General features: G+C 38.4%; 2 protein-coding genes across 4 annotated transcripts in view; both read right to left on the bottom strand.

Annotated features, from left to right (window-relative positions):
• Positions 1 to 18796, bottom strand: part of pde1a (phosphodiesterase 1A, calmodulin-dependent) — a 43731-nt gene that overhangs the window by 16087 nt on the left and 8848 nt on the right. The gene's annotated exons all lie outside the window — the stretch shown is intronic.
• Positions 1655 to 13934, bottom strand: LOC138608225 (uncharacterized). 2 transcript variants are annotated; one of them, XM_069680749.1, is made up of 8 exons: positions 13163 to 13934; positions 11673 to 11708; positions 9623 to 9834; positions 7857 to 7958; positions 7571 to 7645; positions 4856 to 4912; positions 4671 to 4745; positions 1655 to 2182 (listed from the first exon to the last, which is right to left on the bottom strand). In XM_069680749.1, exons 2-8 carry the CDS (start codon positions 11699 to 11701, stop codon positions 1941 to 1943), a joined length of 792 nt encoding a protein of 263 aa, XP_069536850.1. In that variant the 5' UTR covers positions 11702 to 11708; positions 13163 to 13934; the 3' UTR covers positions 1655 to 1940. The 2 variants fall into 2 exon arrangements, with proteins under 2 accessions (XP_069536850.1, XP_069536849.1); XM_069680748.1 differs by lacking the exon at positions 13163 to 13934 and having other exon boundaries at positions 11673 to 12597.

Here is an 18796-nt window from a genome sequence, read left to right as displayed (position 1 = left end):
CACAGATACACACACACACACACACACACACACACACACACACACACAGATACACAGATACACACACACACACACACACATACATACACACACACAGATACACACACACACACACACACACACACATACATGTCTATAAATCTTTGTGAGGTCCACGTCTCCTCTATGCCTTGTGAGGGCCCCTACTTCCACTGTAGCTAGAATGGTGCAAACATCAAATGTTTCACTAGATGGGAGTACTGAGTGAGAATGTCACTTCAGATTTAAGAACACTCAAAGTAAAATAAATCTTTTTCTGCTGTAGTTATGAGGACCGGTGGCTGTTGCTAGGCAGATTTGACAACACACACACTTTTTTTGTTTTTGTTTGTTTTTGTTTGTTTTTAAGTGTCTCTCTCACAATAGGCAAGTGGTCTCATACTGCTGCTCTGGAGGCCATTTCTGGCTACCCTCCCCACTCCCATAAATTACCCTTTCATACGCAATCAAAATAAAATCACAATTCTATTTTTTTAAATGTATTTAGTTTGGTGCAGAATAATGGCAAAGGTCAAAGGTTCCCGTACATAACCAGTTTTTGATGAGAAGAGAGCAGCTTCGAAGCTTTATTTGTTGGTTTTCTGTGAACAACAAAGATGTCTCCTTCCAAATCAGACAGTTTCAAGGAAGATGGAGTACAGAGGACGCATATCTCTTTTCCATAAAGCTAAGAACGACGATGAAGCTGAAATAAAGAACCTCATTTTCAGATGTATTGTGCTTTCATGTTGTACATGTAGCACAATACATGTAGCCGTGGCTACAGGCTAATTTGAGTTGAAGTACATTAACTCAAGCTATGTACTTTAGTACAATGTGAGGAATTTGTACTTTACTTGAGTGTCTCTGTTTACTGCCACTTTATGCTTCCACTCCACTACATTTTGAAGGCAGATATTCTACTTTTTACTCCGCTACAATCATTTCATTTGAATCGTTTATTTACTTTACAGATTACAAGCTGCATCAGAGTCAAAGCAGCATTTTTTAAGTGAATTAATTTTATTTACAATTGGTTAAGAAAAACAAATAACTATTATTTTCATTATCTTTTAATCTGTAGATTAATATGCTTTGTATAATTTTCAAAAGCCCAAGATGACATCTCCAATGTTATGTTGTGTCTGACCAACAGACCATAACCCAGAGATAATCAGTTTACTATCATATTAAGTAAAGAATCAAATTGACACGAGGCTACAACCAGCATTTGTTGAAAAATTACTACAATGATTATTCAGTTGAGACAGTAGTCGTTAACTAATCTGTTCAGTGACTAATTGATGCAGTCCGAAATAACTTCTAATCAATTACTGTACTCACTGTACTTAAGGGGGACTTTGAGGCTTTTGCAGTTATGTATAACAGTAGATGTCATCTACTACAGTAAAACACAATGTCAATTTAAAACCAATCAAAGGAAAGATTAAATGCACTGTTTGATATATCTGTATCAAAAAGCTGAGATGCACTATATTATAAACCAAACTTGGCCACATTAAGTCTTTGCTGTTTACTGATTCAAACCGATGCAAGTTTCTACTAATGTCAGGAGGCTAAATGGAAAGAATCACCACTCATATAATAGCAAAATAACTTTTTTATTTTAGTGCCATTTAAAAGTGCTGGTTGTTTATTTTTGAGTCTCATGCCCAACTCATCAAATAATAAAACTCTGGGATTGGAGGACGGGTGTGCTGCCATCCTAAAGCACAGCAAAACTCAAAAAACACAAAGGACTTTGTTGATCTATTTTCAGCAGTTAACATTAAAACAGCTGCTGTTTTACACATCATTCTGAACTTCCATGTGAGAGCTGAATTTAGAACCTCCTGAGGCAGTTTAAAACAACACACAAATGTAACCATCTCAGTTCCAGCTTATTTAGAAAAAACCCACAATCATGAAGAAATCTGTTTCCTTTTACGAGTTGTGATGGCAATATATACTTGGTTCTTAACATCCCTCCAATCACGCCTGCAGAGTACCGGTTCTGCATCAAGAGCCTTTACACATTCTTCTTTACCAGGAACTCTTTGCAGAGTGATGTACAGACCCAGCTGTCGCCACACTGCTTCTCTTTCTTTAGAACTCCAAGGCCTGCGATGGCTTGTTCTCTGGGAGAGAAGTTGTGGCTCCACACCTGAAACAGAAATAAGCAAAAACATAAATGTACACTGGTGCTGACATCCTCACGAAGTTAAATATTATGCAGTCCTCTGTATGTTATGGATGGATGGTTTTCTTTTTCTACTTGTTTATTTTTGAAAAAGACTAGTTAGATCACTGTACTTCATACAATACCCAATATTACCTTTACAACATTGCCAAGTGGTGAATGCAGCTGCTTTGCAATCTACTACTGTCCATAGTAGACTAAAGCTAGAGGTCGACCGATAGTGGATTTTTATAATAACGATAGTTTGTACGAGGAAAAAGCCGATAGCCGATTAATCGGCAAATATCTCCCAAACAAAACAAACTAATTTAAATGAATCTCTCTCTAATCTTTATCTTTATTACATATCCTTACACATAACTGTTGAACTGAAAGTCTATGTCAAATAAATAACAAAATAAAACCATAAATCTGGAACAGAACATGAATCTCAAAGAGTAATGAATACCTACATAAATAAAATAAGTAGTAAAGAAAATATTATTTGCAAATTAACATCTAACTCAATTTGTTGTGCCCACATTGTGCCTTTCCTCAGCTAAATAGTCCCGTAGAGGGACTGTGTTTCCTCCAGCTGCCCTCTAATGTAAGAAACAAGAAACATGTAAATCTATTCAATATAACTATTCATTAAATAGGCTATCAAATAGATCATGTATATATATATATATATAAAACTTTATTATTTACTTTTATATATTTAATATTTATTTCAATCTACATGAATGATTTAAGTTGCACTTTATTAATCATTTCTAAATTGAAATGATGCTGCAGTTGTTTTCTTAACGTTGCTGGTTTAATAAAACCTTTCTGATAAAGTAAAGTTTTACTAAAGTTACAAATGAATTGTTATTATCATCACTGATGCTTTCTGGCATATATTGGGGAGAAAAAAAACATAAGAGTCTGATATAAAAAGCGAATGTATCGCCCCTGCGTCAGTCTCTCGCTCCTTTCCTTTAACTTTACCTACACATTGTTCACAACAGTTTGTGTTGACGTCGTGGCGTGCTTTACTCCTACAGCAGCCTTATGCAAACGCAGGTTTTTAATAAACCAGTTTTTGCCACTTTGACTTTGATAATAAGTACGGAGAGTATCCTGAGTGTGATCTGCTGGATTACATCGTTGGAAATATGTTGGATTTGTTTACATGGCGATGCGCTCTTCCGTGGCGTATATCAGGCCAGATGCTGCGCGTCCCGTTACATTTTTAAATACCACTCTCACAAACTATTAGTGTTTGTGCACATTACCGGAGTGAGGAGGATCATAAAAAGTGTGATTTCATGTCATGAATGCACAGTTGACGTTACGTGGTTGGATTATTTAGAAGAGAGAACGCCACATTGGTAAGTAATCTAAGTAACAGTTAAATGATTTATTTTCCTCCCTGCCTGCCTGTCTTGTATCGTGGAGAGCTGATATTGTTACGTTATATTCCAGAGATAACTTCTGAGGGGAGAAATAAACTGAAACGAGTCAGATATAATATGAATCAGCTGATCCCCGGTACAGCAAAGGTTTAGCCCCCACCCACCCCTCTCACGGTCTCCACGTACGAGTGGCATTTCATGGTTTTCTAACAGTTGTTCAGAGTATCGTCGGGAGTTGCACACGCAAACTTATATTTTCAGCAGAAGTGCCCCTCAAATGATCATATATCATCCCATTAGTTGTGCTAGGCTTGCGCTCACTGCTAGCCAAATTGTAGCGAGCTTGCTAGCTAAACAGAGACAGCAGCATGAGCTCGGCAGAACAGCAGTGAAAGTTATCGATAGTCTAATTCATTAATAATGCAACACTATAAACAACAACCTTATCATGATCATAATTTGTGAGTAAAGCTGTGTTATAAAGTTAACTTTCATTAATTATCCCAGGTACCTGCATTACCTGCATGTCACATATGGAGACTCCATTAAAAAGGCGAATGCACGCGATGTACGTCCCCGCCTGAGGCTGCACAGCCATCGGCCACTATCAGAGCCCAGATCCGCAGACGATTATAGTTTTTAATAAGTCCTATCGGGGCCGATTAATCAGCCAAAACGATCAATCGGTCGACCTCTAAAAGCTAGTTTATTACTTATTCCAAGTCAATAGCTCTGTTAGGCATGTAGCTTTTTCAATCTGATACATAGTTGTGGTTTAGCAGCGATGTGAGGAGAGCTGCAGACAGGAGTCTGTAAAAACCTTGATAATAAAAGATAAACCTTGTGGATGTAAAATGTCCTAAACGGAGCAAAGTTCAGCAACCTATTATTTATTGGTGCTGGTGATGCAGTAAATATGATACACTAAAAAGGATGATGCCGTTTCCATATAGTGCTTGCATTACCTTTGAAAATACAGGAGATCAACTTCACTTGTCATTTTTGGTTACTACTTAGTAGCTGTCTCTCTTGGCTGACTTGTAGCAACATATCCTTCAGTGCATGAAGGTTACCTGTTGTCTGAGTCCTTTTCCCCTTGTCTGGAGGTCTTGAGGGTGAGGTCTCTGATGTCATGTCGTGTGTTTCTTCTACAAAAAAAAAAAAACACCTCAGCATTAACTACAAACTATCATACTGAAAGATACAATAATACGCATATAACAGTGTTTCTGCATTGATTATGAAGTTGTGTCCTTACCATCTGAATCTGGAACTGGCTCAGAGTTGGCCTTTGACCTCTTTTCTTTGGAGGACCCTTCAGGAGGAGAAAAACAGATGAGACAATATCATTACATCGTGAAGTTACATATTTTCAAAGTAGCCACCAATGAAGAAAAGTATTAAGTTCATAAGACATTATAGGAAACAGAAAATGCAATTTCTGAAGAAATCGGGTGTGAATGCTGTGTGCTGAATATAGCATCTACACTGCTAAAAGAGCTGACGCTAAGCTGCTAATGCTAAACTGTTAATACGAAGGTGCTAATGCTTAACTGCTAATGCTGTGCTTGAAAGATGAATTAATGTAATGTATGAATGATGTGAAATGTGTTGTTGAAGGGCTTACGCTAAACTGCTAATGCTGTGCATGAATGTTGAATGAATATAAGTTTGAATGATCTGTAATATGTTGTTGAAGAGCTGACGCTAAGCTGCTAATGCTGCACTTGAATGTTGAATGAATATATGAATTAATGAGTCTGGAGGTGAGGAAGATGACTGAGGAGGTAATAAAGGTTAGGTTAGAGGTGATGAGAGTCAGTCTGGAGGTTAGGAAGATGACTGAGGTGGTAATAAAGGTTAGGTTAGAGGTGATGAGAGTCAGTCTGGAGGTTAGGAAGATGACTGAGGTGGTAATAAAGGTTAGGTTAGAGGTGATGAGAGTCAGTCTGGAGGTGAAGAAGATGACTGAGGAGGTAATAAAGGTTAGGTTAGAGGTGATGAGAGTCAGTCTGGAGGTGAGGAAGATGACTGAGGAGGTAATAAAGGTTAGGTTAGAGGTGATGAGAGTCAGTCTGGAGGTGAAGAAGATGACTGAGGAGGTAATAAAGGTTAGGTTACAGGTGATGAGAGTCAGTCTGGAGGTGAAGAAGATGACTGAGGAGGTGATAAAGGTTAGGTTAGAGGTGATGAGAGTCAGTCTGGAGGTGAAGAAGATGACTGAGGTGGTAATAAAGGTTAGGTTAGAGGTGATGAGAGTCAGTCTGGAGGTGAAGAAGATGACTGGGGAGGTAATAAAGGTTAGGTTAGAGGTGATGAGAGTCAGTCTGGAGGTGAAGAAGATGACTGATGAGGTAATAAAGGTCAGGTTACAGGTGATGAGAGTCAGTCTGGAGGTGAAGAAGATGACTGAGGAGGTAATAAAGGTTAGGTTACAGGTGACGAGAGTCAGTCTGGAGGTGAAGAAGATGACTGAGGTGGTAATAAAGGTTAGGTTACAGGTGATGAGAGTCAGTCTGGAGGTGAAGAAGATGACTGAGGAGGTGATAAAGGTTAGGTTAGAGGTGATGAGAGTCAGTCTGGAGGTGAAGAAGATGACTGAGGTGGTAATAAAGGTTAGGTTACAGGTGATGAGAGTCAGTCTGGAGGTGAAGAAGATGACTGAGGTGGTAATAAAGGTTAGGTTACAGGTGACGAGAGTCAGTCTGGAGGTGAAGAAGATGACTGAGGTGGTAATAAAGGTTAGGTTACAGGTGATGAGAGTCAGTCTGGAGGTGAAGAAGATGACTGAGGAGGTGATAAAGGTTAGGTTAGAGGTGATGAGAGTCAGTCTGGAGGTGAAGAAGATGACTGAGGAGGTAATAAAGGTTAGGTTACAGGTGACGAGAGTCAGTCTGGAGGTGAAGAAGATGACTGAGGAGGTAATAAAGGTTAGGTTAGAGGTGATGAGAGTCAGTCTGGAGGTGAAGAAGATGACTGAGGAGGTAATAAAGGTTAGGTTACAGGTGATGAGAGTCAGTCTGGAGGTGAAGAAGATGACTGAGGTGGTAATAAAGGTTAGGTTACAGGTGATGAGAGTCAGTCTGGAGGTGAGGAAGATGACTGAGGAGGTAATAAAGGTTAGGTTACAGGTGATGAGAGTCAGTCTGGAGGTGAAGAAGATGACTGAGGAGGTAATAAAGGTTAGGTTACAGGTGATGAGAGTTATTATGATTATGATTAGAGTTTATTTGGAGTTCTCCAGAAATGTTTAACATTAGAGCAGATGGAGCACTTGGGCAACTTTCTGGGACATTGAGGCATCTAGTGGCAAAAGCGTACATTTTTTGGCTTTGGGCCGCCATTTACCACGAGCAGCACAAGATTACCTACAATTTGATGCATTTTTTATGTTTGTGGAGGGAACATTCTGTGCGCTGTTGTAATTTGTTTGGGAAATTGGAAATTGGGAAGTGTTTTTTCAAAGCATCCCCCCTCTGGCGATGACATCACCCACTCTAATGCTGGGCATTTTTCACTCGTTTTGTGAAAACTTTAGGTGCTTTGAAAGGGTCCTGTGAAGAAAGTATGAATGCTATGAAAAAGCTGAATGGTCTTGATGAAAGCTGGAAAGGTGGAATGGAGTTTCTAAGTGAATGTATGAATGAGTTATGGAGGGTGGAATTTAGTGTTAATTTTTGAGAGTTTGAATTTTTTTCCCATTCATTCCAGATGGGGAATTTTTTTGGGAAAAACGGGAATAACTCTGAATTTTTGAATGGTATGAATGCTAAAAGTCATAGCACATGAATCCCGAATGAAGCGCACGTAATGATGTTTGAATGGTTTGAATCGGTTGAAGTTTGTGGAAGGAGTAGCGCGCCAAAACGCGGCAGAATAAAAAGTAGAAGAACATATGCTTTCAGCATTCACACCAACTACAGGGCTGTTACTTCACAGGAGGAAACACAAGTAAGACAGAAGAAGAATTTACCTGTTGTCTGAGTCCTTTTCCCCTTGTCTGGAGGTCTTGAGGGTGAGGTCTCTGTTGTCATGTCGTGTGTTTCTTCTACAAGAAAAGATGATACCATCTCAGCATTAAATTCATCATTCTGACATAGGCTAATATTAAATGTGAATACCATCATGAATTGGTATTCACAGTGATTATTTCATTACTTCCTGACATTGATAGACAATATAATTGATGAATAAGAACAGTGAGCGAATAATCAATGATGAAAAGGAAATTGTCAGTTGCTGCTCAAGTAACTTCCTACCATCTGATTCTTGAGTGGATTTGGAAGACGTCACACTGAGGACCTCAACACTTCCACTGATATGTGACTCCTGTACAGGTCCCACTTCTGAAGATGAGGGAACTGTTATGACATAATATACACAGAACAACAAAATCATGTCAAAATATCACCTCAAACTACTCAAATGTTTTAGTTTGACGATCAGTGCGCAGGACTTCATCTCCTAAGCCTCCTCCTCCTAAATAACTGTTTCTTGCCTAAAAACTCTGGCCAAGAACTCATGCGGAAATCTCACCTAAAGAGAAACGTCAGCTGCACGCATTGTGCACACACGCTGAAATGCATAATCATGTTGTTGTTGTCTGGAAACATGCAGTCTAATCCAGGGCCTGAAATAAACTCTGAACGCTTTGAAACTCCCAAAGACTTCCAGCACACATCTGGTATTGGTTTTGTGCACATGAGTCTTTAACCGAAAATCGATATGGTTAGGATTTGGGCTAAGACAACAAATGCTGATATCATGGTATTATCAGAGACATGGCTAAGTAGATCTACTCCAGACAGTCATGTTTGTATGGATGGATACAACATCTTTCGCACTGACCGCCCTGCAAAAGGTGGAGGAGTTAGATTTATATAAAAAACACGTATCAGACAACGACACTTTTATTCAAATCTGAACCTGAACAGGACGAGCTGCTTGTATTGAAAGTTGAATTCACTGAAGGTTGTATTATGACACTTGTGGGATGTTACAGACCTCCCTCTGCTCCAAGGGGAACTTTGTCTTCACTATCTGAATCCCTGTCTATGTTTTGTAGTAGTGTGCTTGTTGTTATGGGGGATTTAAACTGGGACTGGCTGGCTCCTATCTCTGAACCTGTTAAATATTTTTGCGATTCTGCACACTTGACGCAGCTTATAGAATCTCCGACAAGGCCCAACCGTAAACATCCTGAAAAGTCAACGCTCCTTGACTTACTTTTTAACTAACTCTCCCCACAAATATAAAGCCACAGCCGTATTCGCTAATGACGTTAGTAATCACTGCGTAATTGCTGCAGTGCGAGATACAAAGCTCCCGAAGAAACAACCACGTATTCTATACAAAAGACATTTCAAATACTTCTGTGAGCAAGCATTTCTATATGATCTTTATCTATGTGACTGGGACAGAATATGCCTGATTCCAGACCCTGAAATGGCTCTGACTTATTTTAAATCACTTTTCTTGGAGGTCATAAATAGGCATGCTCCTCTTAGAAAATTTAAAGTCAAAGGACGTGACAGTCCATGGTTTTCAGATAAACTCTCTGATATTATTCATGAGCAAAATATTGCTTGGGCAACTGCAAGAAAATCCAAATGTCAATCAGACTGGAAACATTTTAGGCACTTAAGAAATAGATGTATGTCTCTAATTGGAAAAGCTAAATCGGACTTCTATGTTAAAGAAATGACTGACATCTTAAATAATCCTCAATAAAGGGAACGACACGGGCACGGAAAAATACAGTGCTTTTCCACAATCATTAAAGGTAGGAAATGAAAACACTACTGATAAAACTAGAATGCTACATGCCCTAAATCAGCATTTTATATCTTCTGGTTTGTTGTTTGAAAATGAAGCACATCTAGATCTCCTTCAAAAGGCTCCTGAAGAGGAAGAATGTTGCTCTGTGGTTTTGTGCAGTAAACACAGTAATGTCTCTTGTCCCACTTTAGTTTTGGTCCTTTTACACAGAATTTCACTGTAATTTGGGACTGTGTCATTTCCTTACCCTCATCGTCACTGGTGTCGTCTGTGCCACAGTCTCTGTCCTCCTCTGTGTTGCTCTGGAGTTTTTTTTCCAATGAGGACTTTGTGTAGACCTGTTGTGAATCCTTCCCACTGTCTGAGGGCTCTGAGCTTGATGGCATGTGGTCACCCAGGTAATGGCTGATATCTGATAATGGTCTGATAATAAGAATAATAATCAGCAGCACAGTCCTCCTGAAAGAAAGAAATAACTGTTTTAGTCTTGAATATGAAATAGCCATACCAATAACCACTCACTCAAATTTACAAGTTAACTTACGGACAACTTTGGATGAAATTTAATGAAGAAGATGCTCAAACAGCAGATCATCATCATATATCTATTATCCATTTAGAGAATATTAAGGCCTGTTCAGCTGAATACATAATTGTATCACTAGCACATTACATTTGGAACTGGGATTTGTGCCATAGTAAATACGCTGCCCAAACAAAGATGCTTCTTAACCCTTTCAGTCCCAGGCCAAAAACTTTTTTTGTTTTGTTAATGCAATCATTTATTAGCTTCCCAACGTGTTTTATTAGCTTCAAATTTGTATCTCTTTCAAAATAACCAGGACTGTTTGGAAAAAAAATAATTTGCTGTCAATAGTTGTGGTCAATATTTATAATGCAGTATCCTAACATGATGAATTTATCAAATCAGAGTCATCTGTGTAAACTATGAGCCCACAACAGCCTCACAAGCAATAAATAAATTACATTGACATGAATGAAGAACAAAGATTTTTTTTAGGGATGTCCCGATCTGATCTGCAGGATCGGGATCAGGGCTGATATGGGCATGATCGGAATCGGCAATTTTGAATGTGGTCCCAGATCACACTTTGTGGCAGAGCGCAGACACGCACGTCACGTTACTCTGGCAAACCTGTGGATAAAATGTCTGCAGTGTGGAAATTGGTCATTTAGAAAGCAAAAGCAGTCCAACGGCGACATGTAACATCTGCAATACGACCGCGAGAGGATAATAAAAGAGCTGCATTTAATACTACACATTTCATACGGCACATAAAAAACAAAAACACTCAGTTAAACAACAATTTCACTCAAGCAATAAAGGTAAATGCACTGAAGCAGCAAACACTTGCAGATACTCTCGAAAGGATAGAGAAATATCCTCGAGACAGCGACATGGCCAAAAATATTACAGAGAAGGTAACTGAATTAATCCCGCTGGATAACCAGCTCATCTCTGTGGTAGAGGATCAGGGTTTTCTTTGTCACCTGGAGTTTTTAAATACCCGGTATGCCATACCATCTCGGCATTACATTATATTGACTCCACTTTCGAGTTACAACGTGTCGGTATGCGCACTAGTTGACAGTATTGCTGAACGCGTGTGAAATAGACAAGCAACGCGTCCACGTTATTTTACGTGATAACATAAGGAATATGAAAAAAGCAATGGATGATATAGAGGTACCAACAGTGGGCTGCATCTCACACACACTTCAGCTGGCTGTACACGAGGGTCTGCTGTCACATTGCAGCGTCACAGACTCACCTGCTAACACATGGAAGGTGGTTGGCCAATGTTGCAATAGCATGTGCAGAATAAGAAAGAGCCATATGAAAGTATATACTCTGTTTCAACAAAATAAAAAAACCTATTAAGGAACAGCTTGGATGCAGGCACCTTTTTTCTTAATGCAGCTGTATTATCCAGCAAAATATTAGTGAAGGCCAAGTATCGGATCGGGACTCGGTATCGGCATTATCTAAATATTAAAGGACTCGGATCGGGATCGGGGCAAAAATAACCTGATCGGGACATTCCTCTTTTTTTTTTTCTTCAAATGTGATCTGAAATCACCGAAACGAGTTATGAAATTTTGGAGATAATTTCTAGTTTTCACTGGCAAAGGACAAGTATTCCTGTTGCACCCTAGATAAACTGACTACATGGGTGGGATATATGCAATAAAAAGAATGAATACTTTTATCCAATACTAGTTTCTGTTGCTACACACCACATCAGAATAAAAAACAAGCCAAAAGGAATACATACCACTTTGTCTTGCACCTCTTTTTCCCCATTTTCTTTCTGTTCATCATCAGTAAAAATGAAAGGTTATTAGATTAACAAAAAGCAATGATGTCACAGAACAACAAACAATGAAACAAATAAAGCATAAACACACTCATTCTTAACTTTAACTTTATTAGGTCCACCTGTACAGTCTATTGTAATTCAACTCTTAAAAGGCTTATATTGTTCACTTTCTGGTCATGCAAATATATAAATTAAGTGATATGTTTATCAGTGGGGTTACAGTTAAAGGTGGTGTTCACTAGAATAGTGATCCATATTATTCTAGAGCAGAACTGCTCAAACCTTTTATGTTGGAGGGCCAAAACTGGAACTCGATGGTGGTTGATAAAGGTTGCTATTGAATCTTATAATTTTGACTTTTTACCTCATTTTTGACTCATCATACTGTTGACTTTCTATCTCATAATGTCTTTTAAATGTCATAATTCTCACTGTTTTTATCTCATATTTATGACTATTATCTAATAATTCATTTTGACTTTTTTATCTTAGGGAATTTTGAACTGTTTTATTTTTAAAAACAGAATCAGTTTAGTCCTGATGTCTCTATATGACCTACATAAGTAAATGAAACCATCAGCCATAAGATTAAGTATTTCTATTTATTCTCAACAGCTCTTCTGCCTGCCACCAGGTCCACAAGCTATATTTTCCCAGGTAAAGTTACAGTGAGTATTAGTTAGCCAGTTAAAAGGTAGCAGGAGATTTTTTAGATTATACTTTGTGGTTTTGATGGTGAGGAAACTACCAGCAACTTATTTATATTACTATTTTTAATTGTCATTTATCCTTAGAGTTTGTAAATGTCTAAACCTACAGTGTTGCAAACAGCCAGGCATTCCAGACAGCCACTGTCCACTGTCAGGAAGGTGAATTCTATGCAACTTTACAGGAAAAAATGTTTATTCTCCTCTTGAAATATTTGATAGACTGACAGTGATTAATTTTTTCTAAGGCATTTAAATATTGTGTATCAAGGAAACCACAAGCCATATGGCTCAAACTCCACTTACTCAAAACAAAATGCTAATGTTACCTGATATTGCTGTGCTTTTTTAATTTGCTGCATGCAAGATCATAAATACACTTATAATGACTTGATTAGTATCATCACTGTGACAATAAGTGAGACTTATTTATGTTAGTGAGCTTTACTGACCACATTGTATCAAATCATTCCTGTAAATTTGCAGCTAAAGTTGTAAGCAAAACTGAATTTGTCTCATGCTTATATATTTGATATCATATAAAGTTGCAATAACACTTAGGCTGCCATATAGTGTGTTTTGCTCCCTTACGATCTAAAGTTACACTTCTCTTGATTAGCGAAAGTTACATTAGCTTAAAAACACTCTTCACTCAGGTAACAGGCTGTCGAATACAACAGTTAGCTAGCAAAGTTTCCAAACAAAACACAGGCTAACAAAAAATTAAACATATCTTACCTCCATAAGTCGTAGTGTTTGTTCAGGCTCTATCTGGTTCTTTTGCTGCTAATTCAACCTCATATCTGGCAGCACATCGCGCATGATGATCTCTCCGTTGCTGAAGCCTCTGCGACTGCCTTTGCTGAGACATGTCCTTTGGCGATGCATTCAGGTACACAAGGAGAGTTTTGGACTTGTGGGACTTCATGTCGGAGGGACGTTTTACAGCTACAAATCTACTACTTTTGAAGTGAATTACTCCTAATCGATAATCGATAAATACAATATGTTATTTTTAAGCCTTGATTCTTAGTTAAAAAGTATAACATCTAGGATGAGCAGTTTTCCAGTTTAGCATAAAACACATTTTGTCAGTGAGTCTGCAATTTCCATATTTCCTGAATGCAGCATTCTCAGAAAAAACTGTGTGGTTCAGGTGCTTAATTGGCCTGACCTGCCTGTGACCCTTTGAACAGAGCCACAAAACACAGTAGTCTGTCATGAATTCAGGTTTAAGCAATATTCCAACACAAATTCATGATAACTCTTGTGAAGTGAAAAGCAATTTAGCACAATTATTCAAGTACTTCTTGCTTTATTTTAAATCATTGTAACTTGTTACCAGGCGGCTGCTTCATCAAGGGGAGGGGCCGTTCCCCCCTTCCACCAGCACTGCTGCTGCCTCAGAGCTGCAGAGCTGTGTGAGCTGCCCATCCCCCACCTTTCTCTGCTGCTCCTTCAAACTGCTTGGACTGACCAAGTTAATAATGATTAAAGTCTCACTGTTGCACTAACCTGGCAAAACAGAATCATGTCAACATCATGAGCATCCAGAAGGAAAAAAATAAATAAATTTATATATATATATAGGCATTTTGGGAATATTAGAATATTGAAAATATTACAATCTGACAGCAAATCTGATGAACTAATTGGTTCGAAGTATTCATCCTCCTAAGGAAGCATATTTGATGAAAGTTAATCATAAATATGTTTCTAACCATTAAGAAAAGGACAATAAGCAGTTTCAGGTATTTTAACTGTGATACCTGTTTTATTGTAATAAACTATGGTGCAAGATGACTGATTTGTAGATGTTTAAAGCTGAGCTAATTTGAACATTTACCAGCTCATTCAAATGTTTTTTTAAAGAGTTTTAGCTTAAGTGAGGAACATTTCTCAACTAATAAAACAATCCATCTTTCATTATGTCACAACCAGGGCCTAGGGGAAACCCTGGTGCAATATGAAAAGGATGAGCAGTTTTCCAGTTTAGCATAAAACACATTTTGTCAGTGAGTCTGCAATTTCCTGAATGCAGCATTCTCAGAAAAAACTGTGGGGTTCAGGTGCTTAATTGGCCTGACCTGCCTGTGACCTTTTTAACAGAGCCACAAAACACAGTAGTCTGTCATGAATTCAGGTTTAAGCAATATTCCAACACAAATTCATGATAACTCTTGTGAAGTGAAAAGCAATTTAGCACAATTATTCAAGTACTTCTTGCTTTATTTTAAATCATTGTAACTTGTTACCAGGCGGCTGCTTCATCAAGGGGAGGGGCTGTTCCCCCCTTCCACCAGCACTGCTGCTGCCTCAGAGCTGCAGAGCTGTGTGAGCTGCCCATCCCCCACCTTTCTCTGCTGCTCCTTCAAACTGCTTGGACCGACCAAGTTAATAATGATTAAAGTCTCACTGTTGCACTAACCTGGCAAAACAAAATCATGTCAACATCATGAGCATCCAGAAGGAAAAAAATAAATAAATAATTATATATAGGCATTTTGGGAATATTAGAATATTGAAAATATTACAATCTGACAGCAAATCTAATGAACTAATTGGTTCGAAGTATTCATCCCCCTAAGGAAGCATATTTGATGAAAGTTAATCATAAATATGTTTCTAACCATTAATAAAAGTACAATAGGCAGTTTCAGGTATTTTAACTGTGATATCTGTTTTATTGTAATAAACTATGGTGCAAGATGACACACAAGCATGCTGGCAGTCTGGCTGACCGAGTAGAGCCCACAGAGTAGCCGGCCCTTAAACTCCTGGCTGCAAGGAAGGAACCAATCAGCTCCCTGGGCAACCTTCACGCAAACACACCTGAAACCAATCACACACACTCAGGTAACAGAGGGTTACTGAAACAGATACAAGCACAAACAATAGAAACATTCACAAGACCTCTAGGGTCATAACACCTCCCCCCTTTTTAACATTCACACACATACAAGTATGTTTGGGGAACAGATAGGAACCAAAAAGGTATTTAACGTTCTCTGATGATTATAAACATTAATTACTCCTTATATGTTCAGTATACAGGTCGGCACCAAACCCACAGATGGATTTTTACAATGTGTTTACAGCTGCCAATGTATGCAATGCTGTTACCGTGATGATAAATGACAGTTAAATATTGAATCTGTCTATAAAAACCAGATCCTGACATGTAAAAGTGACATCTATCATACTGTCAACTTAATTTAACTTTAAATATGGACAACTTACTGCATAATATCTGGACTACAACAACCACAGACAAGGCGTCACTGTGTAGTCACTACTATATATAAATGTTACCAGTTTACACTTAAGCTGCAACCACAGGTGACCCAACAAAAGTGGTGTGCAGTTACCACAAAAGGTCACAAACTAGTTACTGCACACAAGTTTTACTTACAGCCACACATCACAAAGTGACCAAAAAAAAACAAAGCAGCCATGTCACACAAAACAACGTTGATGTGCAAAGTATAAAATTAAGGGAAACAAACTGCAGAGACACCCAAACTTTACTTGCCTACCAACATGGCTAACTCACCTAGCTAGTCTTCAGTGACTTGCCGAGCTCGAGGCATCTTTAAACGTTCTATTCAGTGCAACATCGAAGACCAGGAATCTAGTCAACTGCGATACATTGAAGCATGCCCCCACTCAGGATTACCACCAGAAATAAGAAAGGCAAAATGAGGTGGCAAATTCTTGAACTTGCCCGGCAGCTATCTGGTCAGGTTGCCCAGTCAGAAACACAACATACAGCAGCAACAACAAATTAACAAAAGAGATGACCACTACACTTAACTGAAGGCCACTAATACAGACAAACTGAACCACGTCTACCTCACCTCATGGACATTCCAATTCATTCAGACAAGGCCCAAATTGTTAGGACCAGGGCCTAGGGGAAACCCTGGTGCAACAAGTAAATCCTCTTCTCCTCTTCCTGTCCTCAAAGCACCACCAGCAGCGAAGCATTTTTAAATGGTTTTATTCAAAAACACATCTTGCACACAATCAAAAATGCTGGTAGTCTGGCTGACCAAGGAGAGCCCCCAGGAACTGGTGAAGACCCGTCCTTTAAACTCCTGGGTGCGAGGCTGGAACCAATCAGCTCTATGGACAACCGGCAATCAAACACACCTGCAACCAATCACACACACACTCTGGTAGAAGAGGGATATTTAAGCAGAGGCAATGAAAAGCACATATAGAAATGTTTATACGATCTCTGGGGTCTTAACATTTCTAAGTGCTGTACATGGGCAACTGGACTTGTTTCAGTTTGTTGAAGACGTTTCACCTCTCATCCATCTGCTGCTTCAGTTCTAGCTAACTGGAGAGGAGTTTGCAGGCTTTAAAACTCTGTGTGGGAAGGTCCACAAGAAGGCTAGAGAAAATGCAGCCAAAATTTCCCAAAATGGACATGTTAGCGTGAAAGCAATGGGTGCTCACACTTGCCATGTTTTTGTCATGTCATTTGACATTCATGACAATACACGTTGTCTTGAGTGAGTGAGACTTGAGGTTGTTGGGTTAGCGATGACAGTGATGTGCTGTGCCCGCAGTACAGACACTGAGCCTGCTATTCAACAATGGAATACAAATTGTCTAGGAACAGACACATATTAGGACTTTAAGACCACTTCAAAAGTAGCAGTTGTCTCTTTTTTTCTGTCTCTTTTGTTTACTAAACTGGCAAATCTGAATGGATACATTTTCTGTTCTTCTGGTTTCTGTAAAATTAGCTAAATGCCTGAATTGTGGAGAATCTAACTGATCTAACGACATACTATGTCCATACCGACAAAAGAATATTAACTATTCTTCACCAGTTTCACCATAAAAATTTGTAGTTCTTTTTAATAAGTTATTCATAGACACTTATAAAGAAATAATTTTGCGCCAAAAATATTCACATCATATAGTTATCCCCGAAATGAACACCACCTCTGCGAGGTGTTTGTTTCCCAGTACTGTGCGAGACAGGTATAATAAAACTCTGCACTTTTCATGTGGTTTCAGTTGATAGTGGTGGTGAATATAATGTATTAATGTATAATGTCTTTTCTATGTTGGCAAAAATATTACGAAACACCTTTTAAAAAACATTCAAGTCAATATGTGACCTTTTGCTGCATGTCATCCTCCCTCTTTCTCATCCTGTTTCCTGTCACGTCTCAGCTGTCCTACCGCATAAAGCCATGAAAGGCCCAAAAAAAAAAAAATACTTACAGTAAAAAAACTCGTGGTTTGGGCTATTTTGACAGGTCACAGTCCAAATTTTGACTCCAAACAGTCAGAAGCTCTGTATGTGCCTGTTCTGGCTACTCTGTAAAGTGTAAAGTGTAAAAATAGCAGAGAAGACTTCAGAGGAGGAGGTCTATGACTCGCTAAATAATAAGCACTAGCGGAGATCTTTCCAGGTTGAAAAAAAAAGGTTCTCAATTTATTTAAATAAAAAATAATCACCGTGGTTGACTTCATACAATAAACAAAACAAAAAGTCAATTTAGCGGTTGATAAACTGTCTCACTCCTCACTCCTTTAACAGAAAAAGCCGAGAGAGGAGAACCCAGCTGTCCTCTATCTATCATCAATTATAGGAGGAGGGCCTTGAGCAGCAGAAAACAATCAGAATAAATTATCATTTATCTGCAATATATCTACCACTTTCAATAATTAATCAACATTATTACCATTATTATTTTGATTTACCATTTTCCAAAAAAAGTATAAATATGAAAAAATATGAATAGGCTCCAACAGTGCCATTATTTTATAATTGTTATTATTTTACTAATAATAGCCGTAATAATAGCTCATTTTTAGAAAATGAAATAAGCCTGCAAATGAACTATAATCTCCCCCTTTAACTGCAATGGTTCCACATAATAAAATATTACATGATCCAAGTTCAAATTTGATAACAATGTCATAGAAAATGAACACATCTTTTCCTCAAGAAATATCTAAGTCCTTGCCAAAAACGCCACTTTGTAACCACAAAATAACAGCAGGATGAAGTTACTGTTTTTCTAGATACACTAAATAAATGCATCAATCAAATATAAATATAAATAAAAAAACAAGTGCTCAGGTTGGAAAACTGCCTATATAAAGAGCAAAAGGCATAAACTCTATAAACTTGCAAAAACTTGCATTCTTTCCTTTAAGAAACCATAAAAACATTTATATTGCCAGATTTGAAATTTCATTGGCTAAGTGATGCGTCAATCATCTGGAGCCCTGCATGTAAGTGGCTCGGGAGAGAAGTGATAGAAGAAAGACTGTCTGTTGTATACACGACCACTCATTGGCTGCTGAGGCTTCAAGGCGGGTGCAGTCAGTGCAGTCAACCAA

Source organism: Semicossyphus pulcher, unplaced genomic scaffold (assembly GCF_022749685.1).
Source record: "Semicossyphus pulcher isolate SPU_LCO1_2020_fin unplaced genomic scaffold, fSemPul1.0.p SCAF_41, whole genome shotgun sequence".
NCBI classification, from domain to species: Eukaryota; Metazoa; Chordata; class Actinopteri; order Labriformes; family Labridae; genus Semicossyphus; species Semicossyphus pulcher.
The sequence above is the reverse complement of the archived record's forward strand: the minus strand, read 5'-3'. Positions and strand labels throughout refer to the sequence as shown.

Coding starts and splice junctions, on each gene's coding strand:
- LOC138608225 (XM_069680748.1), bottom strand. CDS start 11,719: ATGATGAACAGAAAGAAAATGGGGAAAAAGAGGTGCAAGACAAAGTG. Junction 7,959..9,622: donor CGACACCAGTGACGATGAGG/GTAAGGAAATGA, acceptor ATGTCATAACAG/TTCCCTCATCTTCAGAAGTG. Junction 4,746..4,855: donor GCCAGTTCCAGATTCAGATG/GTAAGGACACAA, acceptor TTTTTTTTGTAG/AAGAAACACACGACATGACA.